Raw genomic sequence first — 18,128 nt, 5'->3', positions numbered from 1 at the left:
AAAGTCCCTTGGGCTATATATATATATATATATATATATATATCCACGGTGGGGGGGGGATATATATATATATCCACGGTGGGGGGGGGAGACACAGAACCCCCGTGGATACTGGGGTCCACCTGTATTTTGTTTTTGCGAGAGGGTCCCTAGATGGGGAGAGAATGAAATGATTTTTTTTAATGCTGCCTTTAAAAGAAGCCATTGGCCCCCTTCTGCTGATCTGCCTTTTTGTCTTTGTTCCATCTCCCGTCTTGACCGCAGGTTGGTCGGTGCCAACGAAGCCAACGCAGACTCCGTGGCAGGGCGCAGTGAAGAAGTGGCGAGGAACGGCGAGACGAAACCTCCTCCCAGCTCTCATGGAAGCAGTAGCGGCGGCAGCAGCAGCAGCAACAGCCAGGTGTCCACCCCTGAAAAGCCCCCCAGTCAGAGAGCCGGGCCGTTCAACAGCCACTGGGAGGCGTCTGTGCTGCTGGAGCCCTCCCCAAGCGGTGGCCCTCTGATGGTGGGCTCCCTCCCAAGCTCGGATAGCTTTCTGGGGATGAAGGCGCGGGAGCTGTTTCGCAACAAGAGCGAGAGCCAGTGTGACGAGGACGGCGTGGCCCTCAACAGCCTCTGTGACACCGTCAAGGCCGAACTGTGCAAAGATCCGAGCCGGGAGGCCAAGGGACCCCCGAGCCTGGGCGATTCTGCCCCCCCTCCCAGGAACCAGGAAAGCAGTGTTGGACCGCTTCATATAATGGACTACAATGAATCCCATCACAGCCACGGCTAAAAAGGAAGAGAATTGAATCAGTGTTAACTTTTTTTTCCTGTTCTTGGCCTAGAACAGGGAGGTGTCCGGACGCATTTTTAACTAAAAGCTTTCATGTTCCGTTTTGGTCTAGAGTCCCCCGCTCCGGGCTCTTGGGATGGAAACTGGACTGATGTTCGTGGACTTGGGTGAATGAATGCGACGTGGACTTTGGGTCTGGAAGGGTACAAGAGCTCAGTCTGGCCTCCCCTTCTCTCCCCAGTGCACTTTTGCCCCTCTGGAGTCCACACACTCATTTGGTTGCAGGGCAGGGGTTGGAATGTCCAAGTTTGCCCCCTCCCCTCTGAGAGCCTCCAGGCGTACAGTGTGAGGCTAAGCCCTCTTCTTGGGAAACATGGTGATTTAGCCGAAGAGTGATGTGTAGCTTTCCCTGTTCAGAGCAGGTGTAAAGGCTTTCCCTTGCAGGTGACTGTTCTTGAAAGGAGCGAATCCCTGAATTCCTAGTGGGCTCACTTGCTGGCTCCTTCTGTCTTTCTCATTCTTAACTCCCCCACCCCATTCTGAGTAGGTTGGACTCTTTCTCTCAATCAACTTAATGAATCAATTTAAATAGTGTCCAGCATTTAAGACCGCATTTCACTCTCTTCTTCCCCCCTCTACTCCTTACCAGAATATCTTCAGCCTGTGCTGTCCTTAACATTTCCGTGTACGAACAAACTGTCTTAACAGACACTTCTTGGAGAAACTGGAAACTTCTCCCACGAAGACCCCAGGCCTGGCCACAGAGGCCTCCTCGAAACACTACTTTTGTCCTCATCTGGTCTCTCCTTGGTTGTCCAATAAGCTGGTACTGAGCTGACCTCGTTACGTGTGTCTTTTTCACGTGAGAAAGAAAACGCAGGTGCGTCCCAGAGTGGGAGGCCTTTTGTAATGTGAGCGTGGAGAGATTTCTGCTGAAAACGTGAGTGGGTGGGAACTTCTTGAGTTTTCAGGAAAGCTAATGTCTCTCCAAATCAGAAAAAGATCTCTCCTGCCTGGGGGATTTTGATAACGGCTGCTTTAAATGACCCAGCTGGCCAGAAAAGGTGCTTTTCTTAGAGCCTCCCCTTCCTCAGTCATTGCCCTAATGCTCGATTAGGGGGACACTCACGCCCTTCTGTCTTCCCTGAAGAACGGTGACATTTTGAGGTGTCTGGAGAAGGTGGGACAGCAAATGACCCAGCCTTTGGTTGGATGTGGGGGTGAGTGTCTTGAGAAACTGTGCTTGGTCTGTAAGCTATTGGTTTTCTCTCCTTAAAGGGAACACCTTTGAAAGAATGCCCTTCTTTGCTAGAATGCAAAAGCTGCCTGAGTTTTTCCAGGCAGGACCCACAACTGGGGGTTAGGCCCTTTCCTGCCTTTCCCAAATGCAGGAGCTCTCCTTTTTTGCATTCGGTGTAATTATTCCAATATCCTTCTCCCTCCCCAGTGGAAAAAGCATTAAATGTTGGAATCTATCAGTAGTTTAATGTTGCCTCCACCTGCAGTGTGTGATTCTGCCTTTAACCTTTACAGCATAGCCTTCTTAAATGTCTCTATTTTTATTTTCTTCCAAGAAATCTCCCAATGATACCTCTCCATGATATTTTAATGGAAGAGGAAGCTGCTAGGATTCCCCCCATGTATAGCAGCACTGTCTGCGCTGCTTCCCCTTACAGTGGTCCTGTGTACATTTCTAAGCAACCCATCACCTTGCTTATTTTTATCTCTTTGGGGACCCCCTCTGGAAGTTTTGTGTGCGTGTGTGTGTGTGTGTGTGTGTGTTTAAATGGTGGATTTGGATAATTGGTGTTCAGAAGCCTTGAAAATCTCTCAATAGAATAGAAGTTTTTTTTAGACCCAATTATTCAAGAGTGAAGTGGAATTTGATGATGTCTACAGGTGGTGTGTCAGCTTGGACTTCCACTCCACTCTGCACATCTAGCAGGAAGAGATGGTACAACCCTGAAATGTGTAGCGTGGACTATACCATTTTCAGGCTTGCCAGGTCTGGATTGCATGTTGGACTGCTTCTCCTAAACCTTCCTGGTCAGGTTGCTTTCTGATGTCCCTAGTTTTTTTCCCCCCCCCCCTACTTGTCAGGAGGTGCGTTATGTGGGGAAGTCATTCAGATGTGATTCTCTTTTCCTTCTCTGCTGCCTCAGTGGGGAGAGTCTTCTCTGCCATCTCAGCTGGCTGCATGGTTTAGATCAGGTCCCACAGAGAGAAGTGGTTGCATTTTTCAGCTGTTCTCTTCTTCCCTTCCTGGTTTTTTTCATTCTTTGCTCTGCCTCCCCCTTAAAGAACCAATTCTTGGACACAGCTCTGTAACGGGAATAAAAACTGACTTTTTCACCCCATCCCTTGTAGACTGTTCTCCTCCTGTTCACATGCAGCTGGGCTTTCTTGTTTTTAATAGCACCTTACTGGTGTTGGAAACCATTGGAATCCTGGGATTTTTTTCCCCTTTCCCCTATGGACCACAGAAATTATGGAGGATCAAATCTGTTGCCATTGTGAGTCAAATACCTTTGAATCATGGATGTTGAAGCCTATGTAATGAACTCCTTGCAAGTTTGTTGGGAAAAAAAGATCTCATCGGTAAAGCTGGAAACGGAGGGTTTTCAAGCAACCCCCCCACCTGACTGCTTTTAGTTAAATCTCAAAAAAATAAAAAAAAGCTCTCCATCAAAGGAGGTAGTATTTGTTCCCTGCTGCGCTCTTTGTAAGCATGATGATCTAGATTTTTAAAAACAAAATAAAAGGCCGTGTCAATATTGAAACGCAGGCAGGAGAAATGGTACAATCAAAGCTTAAAAAAAAATGAAATAAACCAAATGGAGGGTGTTTGCTGTCCTTACTAGATTGTTCTAATACGTCAAAGGCAGTTGCTTGTGTTTAACTGTGAACAAAATAAAAATGAATTGTTTTGCACTAGTTCGAGTCTTTTGCTGAAATGTGATGCTGCTGGGAGCTCACCAGGTTTGGGCTGTGGTGTTTTCAACTTGGCAGGAGTGGGGGACTCCAGCACAGGTGCAGAACCCGCTGGGTCAAATCCGCAGGTTCCGAACCCTTGGCTAAAAAGGGTCCACCTCTACCGGTAAGAGATTATTTAATACACAACCATCTCTACTTATTAAAACCACAACCACATCCCTTAGGACAGTGATTTTCAACCTTTTTCATCTTGCAGCACACTGGCAAGGCACTAAAATGGTCAAGGCACCCCATCAGCTTTTTGACAATTGACAAGGCACACTGTGCTGTCAAATGGGGGCTCACATCTCCCAATGGCCCCATTGATAAATGACACTCTCCCAAATTCCCATGGCGCACCTGGGGACCATTTGTGGCACACCAGTTGAAAATGGCTGCCTTAAGATGACACTTCAGTGGCTCTCAGTAACATTTTGGTGGGAGGGGGGAAAGGGGTGTGTTGTGTTGCTTGTATGACATGGGAGAAATTTGACACTTAAAGAGCTACAGAGTCCCTTGTTAATATTCAAGGGGGCTGCTCTTGCACCAGGATCAAAATGATAAAATATGGATTTGGTCGGAACAAAGAAGCCAGGAAGAGGGGGAAAAAAGAGAAAAATAAATTAGCTTCTGTGCTTTGGTAACTCCATAAACACCACCATAAATAATAAACCTCTTATGCTAGGTGCAGAGATGGAGGGCAAGAAAGTCTGCATTATTCATATGTTTCCCTTTCCTGACTGTAAACCTCACACTCCTCTGTGCATTTCTCTTACCACCTTACTGCAATGCTGTAGGTAGAGAGCAGTGGGTGGGTTTCTCCAGGCCAAAAAGAACTTAAAACTGCGGAAGCGTCTAAAGATCAACTACCTAGTCTGGGATAAATTCAGCGGCAAACCAGTTGCAGAATTGGGGCTTTCCTTCACTGGTTTGGGGTACTGGGACCAGATAGCAGGGCTGGCTCCCCCCCTGTGAACAGCAGCGAACCTGACAGTGCACTTTCTGAGTATGCATCGGGTAAGAATAATCTGTTACGGGAAGCCAGGATATAGCCTCTTATGGCAAAGGAAAACTCACCACCCCACCCCCCCGAAAGTGCAGAGAAAAGTCACTCTATGCCAGGAGTGTCAAATTCATTTTGTATAGCAAGCCGGATAGCATTCACATGGCCTGCTGAGGGCTTGAAGTGATGTCACTAAGCAGGAAGTGATGTCATACAGCAGGTCATGACCAGAAATAAGCACTTTTTTCCCTTGCTTAGGAACTCATTATCTGCAAATGACAAAATATGCAAATCTTGATCATGTACGTGGAGCAGGTTCCAGCACTGTGAATTCCGTTATCTGTTAGCCGTTATCCTGCTCATGGCTACAAGCTTGAATGCATAGAGTGGCCTGTAAAAGCAGGAACATTTTTACCCCAGCAAGTATCTAAACATTAATGGGCATGTTGGGGGGTGTGGAGACGGGGTTCCCCCATTGCTGTGGGGGGTCTCTGGAACAGATGCCCCATGGATACAGGGGCCTCTCCCTATGGGGGAGTTCAATGATGGAAGAGCCCGAGGACTGAATAATGAGCTTTAGGGGGCCACATCCAGCCTGCTGGCTTTATGTTTGACACCCCCTGCTTTAGGTAGCTGGTCTCCTCTTTCCCCCACGATGATACACAGAGCCCCTCTTCTCCCTCCTGCCTCAACAAGACCTTCCTGCAGTCATTTGATCGCAAAAAAATGCACCTCCCATAATTCTAGCCACAAGTCAGGCGTGCAGGGGGGGAAATGGTTTTATTCAGGAGCATCTTCTGGGGGGAGGAAACAGGAGTTAAGGAGCCTGTGGGAAGTGGAAGAAAAGTAATCAGACAAAGAAAGCTAAGTTGGACTGACAAGATCTAATGTTAACATGCTTGGTTTTGCAGTTACCGTTTTCCGAGAGACTGAGATGTATTCATGTGAGAGTCTGGCTCCGTCCGCCTAGTAACTGGACACACGGGTGGCCTTCGGGGGTATGTGAGAGAAGTCAGGCATTCACTAGTGCTTCATAGCACCCATGGGAGGGGGCCACACACTTTCCCCAAAGAACTTTTAAAACCGCCACAGATGTGGCGGTTTTGCTCCCAAGGTGGAGCCTGGCTTGGGAGCTGAGTCAAACCGCACCATGACCGAGCTACATATGGCGACCTACCAGGGGTTGCATTAGCCAACTCGCCTGAGCACCCTGAAGCCAGAGCGAGGCACTTGAACGCCTGGGAGGACGCGGAAAGTGGCTGGAAGGCATGAGCGTGAGCTGGTCGGTCACCGGTTGCGCGCAGCCTGCCTAACCAAAAGCCAAAATCGAAAGGCACAGCCGCCAGGATGATGTGATGAGCTCTGAGGCCCTTGAAGCAGGTCCTCGTATAGAAAAGGATATTATATCTCTGCTTGGGGGAGAGCTGAGAGTGTTTGTTGCTGCTTTTCAGGAAAGGGCAAACATTGAAGTGCACAAGGGAGATGTGTTTTAATTAGTCAATATTGTGTTTCTCTCTTCTTATTTTTGGGGTGTATAGGATTTTTTTTTTTAATAGTTGTGTCGTCCGGGCGGCCTCCAGGGCCCATTAAGAATCTTGGGAGGGGTCCGCCCTAGGACGGACAGCTGTAATTTTTGACCCCGGCTTCTTTCCAGAGCCTGGGTCTTGTCTGGCAAAGTAAGTGAGGTCTGCGTAGCCGCCGTGTGGAAAGCGGGCTGGCGCAAGGTCACCGAGCCCGTTCCCGCGGTGACTTGACTGCCTGTGGGTTTCTCCGGAAAGACGGCGGCCTTCTCGCCACTCACGCTAGCCTGTAGCATGTTCCGAGGAAGCTTCTCAGTGTGGGCGACCCACTCCTTGACGCAGTCGAGGACGACGGGGATGAGGCTCACCACGCCGCCGTAGTGGTTCCGGGCTTCGTCGCAGCTCAGGTGGTTCACCACATCATGGGGGTACCTGTGTGCGTTGAGAGATAAAAACACATCACTGCGGCCAACAGTAGGGACAAGAAGTAACCCAGTCCTAGGATCAGGTTGCTGTCGGCCATGGGGTGGAACCAGGGCTGTAACAAGGATGGGGCTGGGGGCAGTGGTGTCACTGGAGGGATGCGGACCACAACAGGTGATGCGCACGGGGGGGTGACTGCTAACTGGGCAAGGGGGCACTTCTCCAAGTGGTGCTCCTCTTATATTTAGAAGGGCGAGAATAACTTTTCATCCCAGCACAGGGTCTTTTCTAGTGGCTGTTTGCTGGTGTTCTTCTGCATCTTCTTAGATCATGAACCCTTTTGGGAAAGGGAGCCATTTCAATATTTGACTAGCCTGTAAACCATTTTGTGAACTCATCATCATCATCACAACAACCCTATAAGGTGGTTAAGTAGTAGTACAGCGGGGCCCTTGTTATTTGCGGGGCTTTTGGGCCAGAAAATCCGGGGGGGGGGGGTAACAAATTCAGGAGATGCTGGAGTCCAGGCGGGGGCAGGGTCACGGCCCCGCAATGACTTACCAGGAGGTTGCCCAGGGCCCTCCAGAGGTTGTGCTAGGCCACTCCAAAGGCCACCCAACCTCCAGGACGTGACCAGAAGACTTCACGTCCATGACTTCCGGTTGTGCCCAGGTGTTCTGAGGCATGGAGAGGCTCATGGAGTGGACAGTGGGCCTCCTCAAGCCTCAGAACACCTCCCAGATGCAACCGGAAGTTGCAGGCGCAAACTGGAAGTCGCTTCTGGTCCTGGAGGCCATCTGAGGTGTGGGGAAGCGTCCACGGATGGTGGAATCTGTGCGTGCTGAGTCCATGGATAAGGAGGGCCCACCGTATCCCCATATGGTAGATGCAGAAGACGGAAGCTGAACAGGGGCGTAACATGGGGCGGAAATGGTGGGGAGATGAGGGCGATGGGTCGGACCGCTGCTCAAGGAATACTGCCTTGTCTCATTTTGTGTATGGAGTTCGTTCTTCTGTTCCAAAGAATTAAGCTCCTCCTGGGGAATGGTTGGCAACCTTCAGTCTCGAAAGACTATGGTAGAAGCCTACAGCACCCGGTATTCCCAGGCGGTCTCCCATCCAAGTACTAACCAGGCCTGACCCTGCTTAGCTTCCGAGATCATGGTATAAGCCTACAGCACCCGGTATTCCCAGGCGGTCTCCCATCCAAGTACTGACCAGGCCTGACCCTGCTTAGCTTCCGAGATCATGGTCTAAGCCTACAGCACCCGGTATTCCCAGGCGGTCTCCCATCCAAGTACTGACCAGGCCTGACCCTGCTTAGCTTCCAAGATCAGACTTACATGCAAATAGGCATTTCTGCAGGGCAAATAGCCCCACCAAAGTAAAGTTTTCCCCTTCTGTTTTGCAAGTTTTTACAGCATATGACCCCCCCCCCCTCCAAAGCTTATCTTGCTCTTCTGAATTGCTAGTACCTTGGCTGAGGAGATCTCAGTTTTAAGACATACAAACTTACGCAGGGGATGGACAGAGTGGATAGGGAGATGCTCTTTACACTCTCACATAATACCAGAACCAGGGGACATCCACTAAAATTGAGTGTTGGGAGAGTTAGGACAGACAAAAGAAAATATTTCTTTACTCAGCGTGTGGTCGGTCTGTGGAACTCCTTGCCACAGGATGTGGTGACGGCGTCTGGTCTGGACGCCTTTAAAAGGGGATTGGACAAGTTTCTGGAGGAAAAATCCATTACGGGGTACAAGCCATGATGTGTATGCGCAACCTCCTGATTTTAGAAATGGGTTATGTCAGAATGCCAGATGCAAGGGAGGGCAGCAGGATGAGGTCTCTTGCTGTCTGGTGTGCTCCCTGGGTCATTTGGTGGGCCGCTGTGAGATACAGGAAGCTGGACTAGATGGGCCTATGGCCTGATCCAGTGGGGCTGTTCTTAGGTTCTTATGTCCTTATGTTCTTATCTCCACTGAAGAACAGTAAAGCTCATGATGGCAGCCCGATGCGCGCTAAAAATTTCACATCCTGAAAAGGGATGGGTGGCTGGGAGAGAATCAAAATGACAGCTGACCCCTTGCAAATTACTAGTAACTTTGGTTGAGGAGATCTCCACTGAAGAAAAGGGGTGGGGGGGGGGCTGGGAGAGATGAAAAGTAAATCAAAGAATCAAACTGAAGAAAAAAAATGGAGTCAGGTTTGTAAACCGGCTAAACCGTTTCTGCCCAACGTTGCGTATATGCAACAGGGACCACAAGCGTCCTCCTGTGGGCCGGGTAGAAATGGGTTAATTCGTAGCCTTTCTCTTCCACTGGGAATCCCACAACACTCACTGTTCTACGGGTGAAATACGTACTTGGCTCGAAGCCCGCTGAGGTCATTGCTGTGGCTCACCAGCGTCTTGCACCTATCCAGGATGGCGTTGGTGACGTTGTTCCCAGGGTGGAGGGCTTCCAGCCTGAGGCAGAGCTTGTTCAGTTCGCAACAGATGTTGAGGAACATGAGGAGGATGCGCTTATCTGTGGTGTTGTTACAGTAATGGTCAGTGTAGGTTTGCACCTGTGGGACGCGACACAAGCGGAAGAAGGGCTAGTCAGGCCAACTGGAAAAATGGAGATGGTGTACCCAGAATTGAGGAGCAGGATAAAGAAGATCTAAACACGAGGATCAGTCATTATTAAGACTGTGTGGCGCAGTGGTGAAAAGACCCCCCTTGTCCCCTTTTTACCATCTGCCTGATGAACATAAGAGCCCCACTGGGTCAGGCCCAAGGCCCAACTAGTCCAACTTCTTGTATCTCACAGTGGCCCACCACATGCCTCTGGGAGAACACAAGACCACAAGAGCAGCATTCTCCCTTGCACCTGCTTTTCAGGGCAGGAGGTCTGGTCTAGAGCAGCGGTGTCCAAACTTTTTGGCAGAAGGGCCACGTCATCTCTCTGACACTGTCGGGGGCCAGGAAAAATCAATTAACACCAGCGCAAGCTCCAACAAGTCTCTGGAGGACCAGAGGCTCAATGGAAACTGGGGGCTCCCCACGGGCCAGACTGGGGGTCCCCAAAGGCCATAAATGGCCCCCAGGCCAGGGTTTGGGCACCCCTGGTCTAGAGGGTAGAGCCTCTGTTAGCCTGAAGCTAACATCAGAAGGTCGCCAGTTCGAGGACACCGGCCGCTCCCTGAACGGCTGAGAATGGCAAGACCTTGAAGCCACTGACAAGCCGGGCTGAGTGATTCCACCTGCTCTTGGTGTGAGCAAGAAGCGTCTTGGCTGCCCTCCATGTGAGAGATGGAGCTGCTTGCCAGCCTGCGTGGGAGAACTGGAGGCCAGAAATGAGACCAAACCAGGAAGATCCATTCTGAAATGTTGTTGGTTCTTGAAAGAGAGAACCTCTATGATTGTAAAAATCCCCTTGAGGGATTTAGAAACGCCTGCCTGTGTAAACCGCCTTGAATAAAGTCAGAGGAGTAATCCGATGACCAGAAAGGCAGTATATAAATACCTAGTTATTATTATTATTATTCTAAGGTAGCCTACTTCTAAAACACTCCACCATATCCGGTGGCAATGTTAGCAGCTGTCTTCTGGTCCTAGTTCTGTATGAGAGGGAGAAGAGCATCCCTCCATCCACTCTATCCATCCCCTGCATAATCTTGCATGTCTCAGTCATGTCCCCCACCCAGGTGCCTCAGGCTCAGGATGAAGATCCTGTATAATTCAAAAGCTTGTCGCCCCCCCCACTTTGGCACTAAAGAAAGCACTGCACGACCTCGGACTGTGGTTTTTTTCTTCAAACGGACCAGAACGGCAAAGGAATTAACGGGCTTCTCTTTGCGCCTCTGACTGAAGTTGGAGCAGCAAGCAGAGGGCTGGGATTTGAGGCAAAGAGGAGAGATTTCTGGACCTGACAAGAGTCTGGAGGGAACCGACGCAGGCCGGTGCTTGCTTTTTCCGTGCAAGAGAATGCAAACGGGGGGCCAGGCTGGTTTGGGGGAAAGATAATGGGGTTCAGAGGTTGCCGGCTCAAATCCAGAGTCGGCAGCTACCTGCTGAAATGTCTATCCTCAATCGGCCGCTCGGTGGTCTCAGGTCAGCTGTTAGTGGACAGGTATTCTCCCGGTGTAAGAGAAGCCACTCCGAGCTGCGCGGCTTAATTGAGTCCCACGTCAACGGACTCAGCAGAAAAAGGCCAGGGTTGCGCAGGCAGGACTGTGTGAACTCTCCTCCTCCTCCTTTTTAAGTGGCCCCACCAGGTTTCAAACTCAGGAGCAGTGGCGAGAAGGAACGCCATTCCGGCCCACACCCATAATGGGAGGAATAGATCAAAGTTAACGGTACATCTCGCAGGAGGAGGAGGAGAGGCCATTACCGCTATAACAGCCCCCAAGGAAGGGGCCTTCCTTCCCGAATGGTGGAAGGAGGTTAGGAGAACCTGCACCTCGTTGTCTGAGGTTTTTGTGAGATTTGCTGGGTGTAGGAAGTAGTTTCGAGAGGAGAACGAACCACACTCTCTAGAGTGAGCTGTTGGCACCAGGCCCTGCTCTAGAACAGAGAGACGGGGCTTGTGCAGCAGTTAAATCTGGAATTGTACTCCCAGAGTCAGAGGGAGTTGGGCTCCTTAGTGTGGCATGCTCGACCAGTCCCAGAGTTCCTTGCGCATGGGCAGGAGGGAGGGACAGCTGATTGGAGAAATGAACGCAGTGTTCATTGTGAACACAATTGGAATGTTGATCTCTAGTGATGTCACTGCCCCTTGGCACATGCCCAACAGAGCTACCTTCTGAATGCTGGTCCACATAACCAGATTACTGCAAAGACACCAAAGATTTCCAGTGACCCCTCCTTTAAAGGAAGCCTATCCTGGAAACACTGTCCTTGGGGATGAGGGCCTGTATGTACTACAGCTAGCTGGCCAAAGGTATTCTTCAAGCATTAACAGTTATTACGTGATTCTGTGGTGATGGCGTCTGGCCTGGACGCCTTTAAAAGGGGATTGGACAAGTTTCTGGAGGAAAAATCCATTATGAGTTACAAGCCACGATGTGTATGTGCAACCTCCTGATTTTAGAAATGGGCTATGCCAGATGCAAGGGAGGGCACCAGGATGCAGGTCTCTTGTTATCTGGTGTGCTCCCTGGGGCATTTGGTGGGCTGCTGTGAGATACAGGAAGCTGGACTAGATGGGCCTATGGCCTGATCCAGTGGGACTGTTCTTATGTCCTTAACTACAATTCCCAGAAAGCCTTGCAGGTCTCTTGTGATCTGGTGTGCTCCCTGGGGCATTTGGTGGGCTGCTGTGAGATACAGGAAGCTGGACTAGATGGGCCTATGGCCTGATCCAGTGGGGCTGTTCTTAGGTTCTTATGTTTTGCAATGGTTTCTTTTTAGACTGAGACAGTGCAAATGAGAAGGATGAAAAATGAGAAGTTTTGGATTCTGTGTGTGTGTGTGTGTGTGTGTGTGTGTGTGTGTGTGTTTTAGAAGAAAAATTCCAAGATTGATTACTTAAGCGTTGACACATTTTTCTGTGTTAGGACAGCCCAGAAATTTCCCCGCATTCCTCCTAGGCCTCGTCATCCATCATTCTACTTTTGCCACATAGCCATAATTTTTAATAGGTGGTTTCTAAAGTTATAGCTGCACCGTAGGGATGCTCTCGCGGGTGGGAGAAGGGGGGGGCAGAGATAGCTGCAAAGATAGACTTGCCGCAACCAGTAACGGATTTCAGATTCGACAAGAAAGAGGGAGCGGAGAGAAAGTCTCCGGTAATTTATGGTAAGGGTGGTTACGTTAGAATCAACCACAGCTCCTTCGATAGGCTGGTGGCTCAATTACTTCCCCCCCCCCCCCGCTTCTCTTGGAGCCCCTTCCACATTGTGCGTGGTGTCTAGCCTGTTTGGTAGGCGAATTTGCGGAAGGTTCCGGAGGGATTTCTACACACACTCGGCTGGTCCCCGGAGAAAACATTGACTTGCTATTAAGCGAAACATCAGAGTACTCAAGCAGGTGTTTACTCTGTGCACAAGAGGATTTTCTGTGTTTTGCTCCATGGTGACTTGACAAGGCAACAGCCGCAAGCCGGGGCCAGGCCAGGCATCAGCTGGGGCTTCCAGCCAGCACAGCTCTTGGTTTTGTACCCAAGAAGCTCAGAGGCAGGACTTTCTGCATTTCTGTCCGATCAGTGTCAAGACCTCCTACTGGAGCCATGTCAAACGTAAGGCCTGCAGGCCAAACGTGCCCCCTGGAAGCTCTGTATCCAGACCCCATGACAGTTGGGCTCTTCCAGTGCTGCCCTTTCAGCAGCTCTGCTTCTGCTGAGGCTCTAGGAGGAAGAAAGGAAGGATGAGGAGAAGAGAGTGATGGAATAGAGCAGGCTCCTCCAAACCTCGGCCTGGGTGCTGAATCAGCGGTTTGGGGACAACCTTCTGCTCTGCGAGTGGACCTTACTATTCCTCCTCTGTGTGGCATGTCTTTTGAGTAGATCTGGGCGCTAGGACGCTCTGGGCAGTCACGTCTGTCCGGAAGTCCTGTTGCATAGCCTTCCAGAACACCCGGCAACAGACGCCACTGCCCCAACCACAGAACCCACACTGCTCTGGCTCCAAGAGAAGCTACCCCCTGTCATGCCTTTGTACCTGTCCGATGCTTGACACGGGTTTGATTTTGTCGTGGGCATTCTCTCGGGTATGTTCCAGGGCAGCTATGAAGGTGAACTGCTGCTGCTGGAAGATCTTGTAGGTCTGCTCAATGCTCCGCAAGTTCTCTTTGATCTCGTTCATCCTCCCCCCCTCCTAGAGATTTGAGGGGGAAAAGGAGGTGAGGAAGAGAAGACAAAAACTCTGTTTAGGAAATGTGCAAATACGCAGATGATCGCAAAAGACAGAAGGACACCATCAGTCCCTACGGCAGGGGTTCCCAGACTTTTTAGTACTGGGACCCTCTTTTAAAAATAACACTCTCTCGGGACTCATCTAGGTTTACCAGGCTTTTTAGAAAGGAGAACTAAAAAGGAATATTATTTTATTTGCTTATGTATAAGTAATAATAACCAGGAAAAAAATGCTCAGACCGTTATCTCCCTGTATTTACACAAGCTTGTCAACTGCAGGAGCTGAGCTCCTTGCAGGATAATTAGCAGCGACAGTATCTGATTTTGGAATTATCTCAGGGCTTGAAGCAATTTGTTAGTTGATCTTTCCACCACCCTTGTTGTTTAAAAAAGTGCTAAAAAGTTTGGGAACCACTGGTATATTCCAATGTCCTATATAACATGATGCTGGCCCATACATCAGGCAAACTGAGGCAGCCTGGGAGTAGTAGGAGTAGGTTGGAGGGGATGTCCACTTACCTCTACCTGCCCACTAATGTTTTCTGTTCTGCTCCTCCTCCTACTCCTTGGATCAGAAGTGTGCAAGAGCGGAAAGGGCAGAAGAGCTGCTAGAGTGAGATCTGGCATCTCCTTTATCCACACTAGCCAATGGGGGCATTCACTAGACACGCTGCAGTGATGCAGGGGGTTCTGGGGGACACCCCCATTTGTCGATCAGGATCCTGGGCTCAGTGCCCGCACAAGCCACTCGTTGGGGATGTCAGGGAAGGGTCCATGCAATTCCAGCTTGACGGCAATGAGTATCCTAGGGGAAAGTCTCCACGGTTCAGGGGTTGATCCTCTGAAGGGCATGGGCCCTTGGCTAGTCTGCAACCTGGCTGACTCCGTGATGGGGTTAGGGGCTAGCTTGGCAGGGTGGGTGCTCCTGTGCCAGCCCAATCCGCCTCATGAAGGAGAGGGTTGGTTGGCAACCTTCAGTCTCGAAAGACTATAGTATAAGCCTACAGCACCCGGTGCTCCCAGGCGGTCTCCCATCCAAGTACTAACCAGGCCTGACCCTGCTTAGCTTCCGAGATCAGACGAGATCAGGCCTCTCATTGGACATTTTCTACAGTGGCCGCACTCTAGATTACAAGAACTGACTGCACACCCCAGATTTTCCAATCCCCCCCCCCTTTTTAATGGCTGCCACTGTGGCTTACTTGTGTGGACGCTGACAAGCAAGACATTCTTTCCACAGCGGGCCCCGGGTCTTGTGTTTTTTTTTTTTTTTTTAAAGGCAGAAAGAAAGAGAAGAAGATATATCACAGCAGGACTCTGCGGTCCCCGTGCCCCCACAAACAGTTGCAATGATGCTGGAAGGGAAGGCAGGGAAGCCAGAGGGGACCACTGACAATCAGGCATCATAAACCCTAGTGAGTCTGCTGTAAACATAATGTGGCCATGCATCAACTGCGATGCCGCTAAAAGACCAAAGGGAGGGAAGGCTCCTCGCGGTGCCCATAAAAACCCATGGCCCAAGCGGCTTCAAATGTCCTGCCAACCGTTAAACGTAAGACTAGTTTGATGGACGGTGCAAGAAAGAGACCCCAGGGCTAATGTTAACCTTTGCTCGCTTGTGGCGGTGCGGGAGGGAAAGACTTGCTTGATATAGCGGCAGTGGGGGCTTGTGCGTGGCTATAAACCAAGCAGCGCACAAACATTTGTGGGCGTACTGGTTGTTCACTTTGGCTGGGCTTGGAGCTAGGCCTGTCCACGTACCAGAAGGAAACTGGCTTCTGTACCGCCCCAAAATGGATTGTGCTTGAAATTTCCCACCCTCAGTTGGAGCCCATTCCATTTGTGGGCAACCTCTTCACCTGTAGGTGGGTGCAGAATGGCTGAAGAATGCCCACCGCTCCCTGTCTATCCACCTCCTTCCTCTCCCACTCTCTGAATTGGAACAATAAGGGGTGGGGGCGATGAAGCAGGAAGAGGAAGTGTGGAGGAGAGGAGTCTCTGATACTCTAGCCCAGCGATTTCCAACCCTTTTCATCTCACGGCACACTGACAAGGGCACTAAAATTGTCAAGGCACACCATCAGGTTTTTGACCCTTGACAAGGCACATCATGCTGCCAGTGGGGGGCTCACTTCCCCATTGGCCCTACTAATAAATAATCTTCCCCCCAATTCCTGTGGCACGCCTATGGGCCACTCGCGGCACACCAATGTGCCACAGCACAGTGGTTGAAAATGGCCCATCAATTTCACAGTCCAACACACATCTTGCTGTCTTAAAAGACCTATTCCTGGGTCTATTAGCGGGGTGCCAATTCCAAACATGGCATCCGTTTTGCCCGATCATGTCTAGTTCCAGGGATACAGCATAGCCCCCTAAGTGAATGGTTCAAGCATACCTGTGTTGTGGCTTCCTCAAGAGGACGCTGCTTGAAGCGTTCACTAAACGGGGCGAGGCGGTTTTTGGAATCGGCACCCCCAAATTCATATACAACCACCGTAAATTTTGTAAAAAGGTTTTTCCGACCCTCAATTTCACAGGCCTGTGTAAAATAGCTATAATTTAGTTATTTGATTTTTCTCTGTAAGCCGCATTGTGAACTTTTGTTGAAAAGTGGTATATAAATTGATGATGATGATGATGATGATGAGTTCCAGGTGCCTCTCTGCTCTTAAAGCTGAAAGTTAAAAGTTGCTTTTGAAGTTGCCCCACAGATGTGTTTTATGGGGCAAGGCACCCTTTGAATGTTCAGCGAGCTGGGTGAGTGGGTAGGTGCGGAGGGGGCTGCACAGTTTCCCATCCATGGAGCCTCCTTGGTCAGGAGCACTCTACCTTGGGAACAAGGCGCTCCGGAGGCTGCCTTGCTGACTGCAGGAGGAGCAGGAATGCAGGACTGGCTTGACCCCCCTGTGTGGTCTGACCCTTCTCACGTTCTAGTCCTGGAGGGTTCTACAGGAAAGGGATGTGCCCACTTCTCCCGGCTGCACGCTTGTCATTCATGGAGAGTCACCCTTGGCTTGTCAAGACACACAGCAACCCTGCAAGGGAGGACCAGAGTTAGGGAGTGCTTGCAGAATCCTGCGGCTCTGGGTTCGAATTCCCCCACCCTGCCTCTCACCTCGGTGCTCCTTTGCCTGATTCTGCATGTCCTGGATCTCCCCTTGGTCCTGCCCTTGCAGCCTGGCTGCCCCCTGCCCAGGAGGATCCCACGTTTGCAAGCAGAGTGCAAGAGGCTGCAGCAATTGTTACAAGAGTATCCCAGGGCAACGGGGAGGGGGGGTGAGGAAGGGAGGGGAGGGGAGGGGTGGTAGCTGCAGAGGCGCCTCCCTGGGGTTCAGCAGTGGGGAGGGATGGGGCTGCTTTCTGCAGAGGGTGGAAGGAATGTGCACCACTGGGGAGGACTAGAAGGGAGCTGGAGGAAGCACATTGATTGCAAAGGAGAAGTGGAGCTTCCATGGCCAGGAGCAGTGTACCTCCCGGGAGGGGGGGGAGAACTATGAGCTTCCAAGCTGGCCACTCTCGCAACACTTACAGCCCAATCCTATGGCATGTTTACTCAGAAGTAAGTCCCATTGTGTTCAATGGGTCTTACTCCCAGGAATGTGTGCATTGGGTTGCAGCCTTAGATCGAATTTTTTTTTAAAAATCCGGATCAAGCAGGGCTCTCCTTCTGATTCTTTGGGATATTTATATATTGCTTTTCAATCATCATCATCATCATAGTAATGAGAGAAGATCAAAGGGGGGGGAGATGTGGTTCCTCTTGTCCTCCCAAAGGGCTTTCAGGCTCTGAAATCGTATGCACACTTTGCTGGGAGTAGGTCCCATTGAATGCAGTGGGACTTACGCCTGAGTAGACCTGCCTGTGGGCTCTTAGCCTAAAACACAGGCAGACACACACACGCAAGCACGAGCTTTACTCCCAGGAAAGTGCGCAACAGGATGCACAGCCCAAAAGGAAGACACCAGGAAAGACCCCCACTGGGGAAAGATGCTTGTGTATGGGATGCATCCATTCCCCCCCCCCCAATATAATGCTGCAATCCTAGGCATCCTTTCCTGAGTAACCCGTTTAACACAATGGGGCTTACTTTTGAGTAGACCTGCAGAGGGTTGTCCTGTTAGAGAATCACCAGGTTCCCCCCCCCCCAGTGGCACACCTTTGCCCAGGTAGCAGAGAATGGTGCGCTGAAAAAGGATGGATGGATGAGAGCTTGGACTGAAGCCATTCCTGGGAACTGTTTTCCTCCCAGTTCTCCAGCACAGCCTTCAGGAACTAGCTGGGAAGTCTGGGAAGCAGGTTGAGACTTCCAGGCTAATTCTTGGAGGGGTTTGCACCTGCAAGCTTGAAATGTCACATGTATGTCCTTTCACACATTCAGGCTAATGGCATCCTTCATTCATAGTGTTATGCAGGATCAAGACTACTGACACCAAAGTAAGTTTATGGCTTTTATTAGGAGGAATGGAACCTGAACCAAACAAAACGACCTTGTTCCAAATTCCCCCAATTGAGAGAGGACCTGAGGCAGGCCAAGGGCTGAAAGCTTGATGGAAGTTCCCTCTGGTTCTCAACTCCAGCAAGGTGCACTCTCTCC

The 18,128-nt window shown here is 50.4% G+C and overlaps 2 protein-coding genes across 6 annotated transcripts in view; one reads left to right on the top strand and one right to left on the bottom strand.

The window, feature by feature from the left end:
* TSC1 (TSC complex subunit 1) overlaps positions 1-3,699 on the top strand; it is a 29,248-nt gene extending 25,549 nt beyond the window's left edge. For all 5 annotated transcript variants that reach the window (XM_066610600.1, XM_066610602.1, XM_066610601.1 and 2 more), the window contains one exon: positions 265-3,699. In XM_066610600.1, the coding sequence (XP_066466697.1) occupies positions 265-775 (511 nt within the window). In that variant the 3' untranslated portion in view covers positions 776-3,699. The remainder of the gene's footprint in view (positions 1-264) is intronic.
* A 2,601-nt stretch (positions 3,700-6,300) lies between these two features.
* SPACA9 (sperm acrosome associated 9) lies at positions 6,301-13,480 on the bottom strand. Its single transcript, XM_066610872.1, has 3 exons — positions 13,337-13,480; positions 9,060-9,262; positions 6,301-6,703 (listed from the first exon to the last, which is right to left on the bottom strand). Exons 1-3 carry the CDS (start codon positions 13,478-13,480, stop codon positions 6,301-6,303), a joined length of 750 nt encoding a protein of 249 aa, XP_066466969.1.
* Positions 13,481-18,128: the final 4,648 nt, after the last annotated feature.

Source organism: Tiliqua scincoides, chromosome 16, assembly GCF_035046505.1.
Source record: "Tiliqua scincoides isolate rTilSci1 chromosome 16, rTilSci1.hap2, whole genome shotgun sequence".
Taxonomy (NCBI): domain Eukaryota; kingdom Metazoa; phylum Chordata; class Lepidosauria; order Squamata; family Scincidae; genus Tiliqua; species Tiliqua scincoides.
Note: the sequence above shows the minus strand (reverse complement) of the source record. Positions and strands in the feature narration are given on the sequence as shown.

Coding starts and splice junctions, on each gene's coding strand:
- SPACA9 (XM_066610872.1), bottom strand. CDS start 13,480: ATGAACGAGATCAAAGAGAACTTGCGGAGCATTGAGCAGACCTACAAG. Junction 9,263..13,336: donor CCGTGTCAAGCATCGGACAG/GTACAAAGGCAT, acceptor CGCGTCCCACAG/GTGCAAACCTACACTGACCA. Junction 6,704..9,059: donor CTCAGCGGGCTTCGAGCCAA/GTACGTATTTCA, acceptor CAACGCACACAG/GTACCCCCATGATGTGGTGA.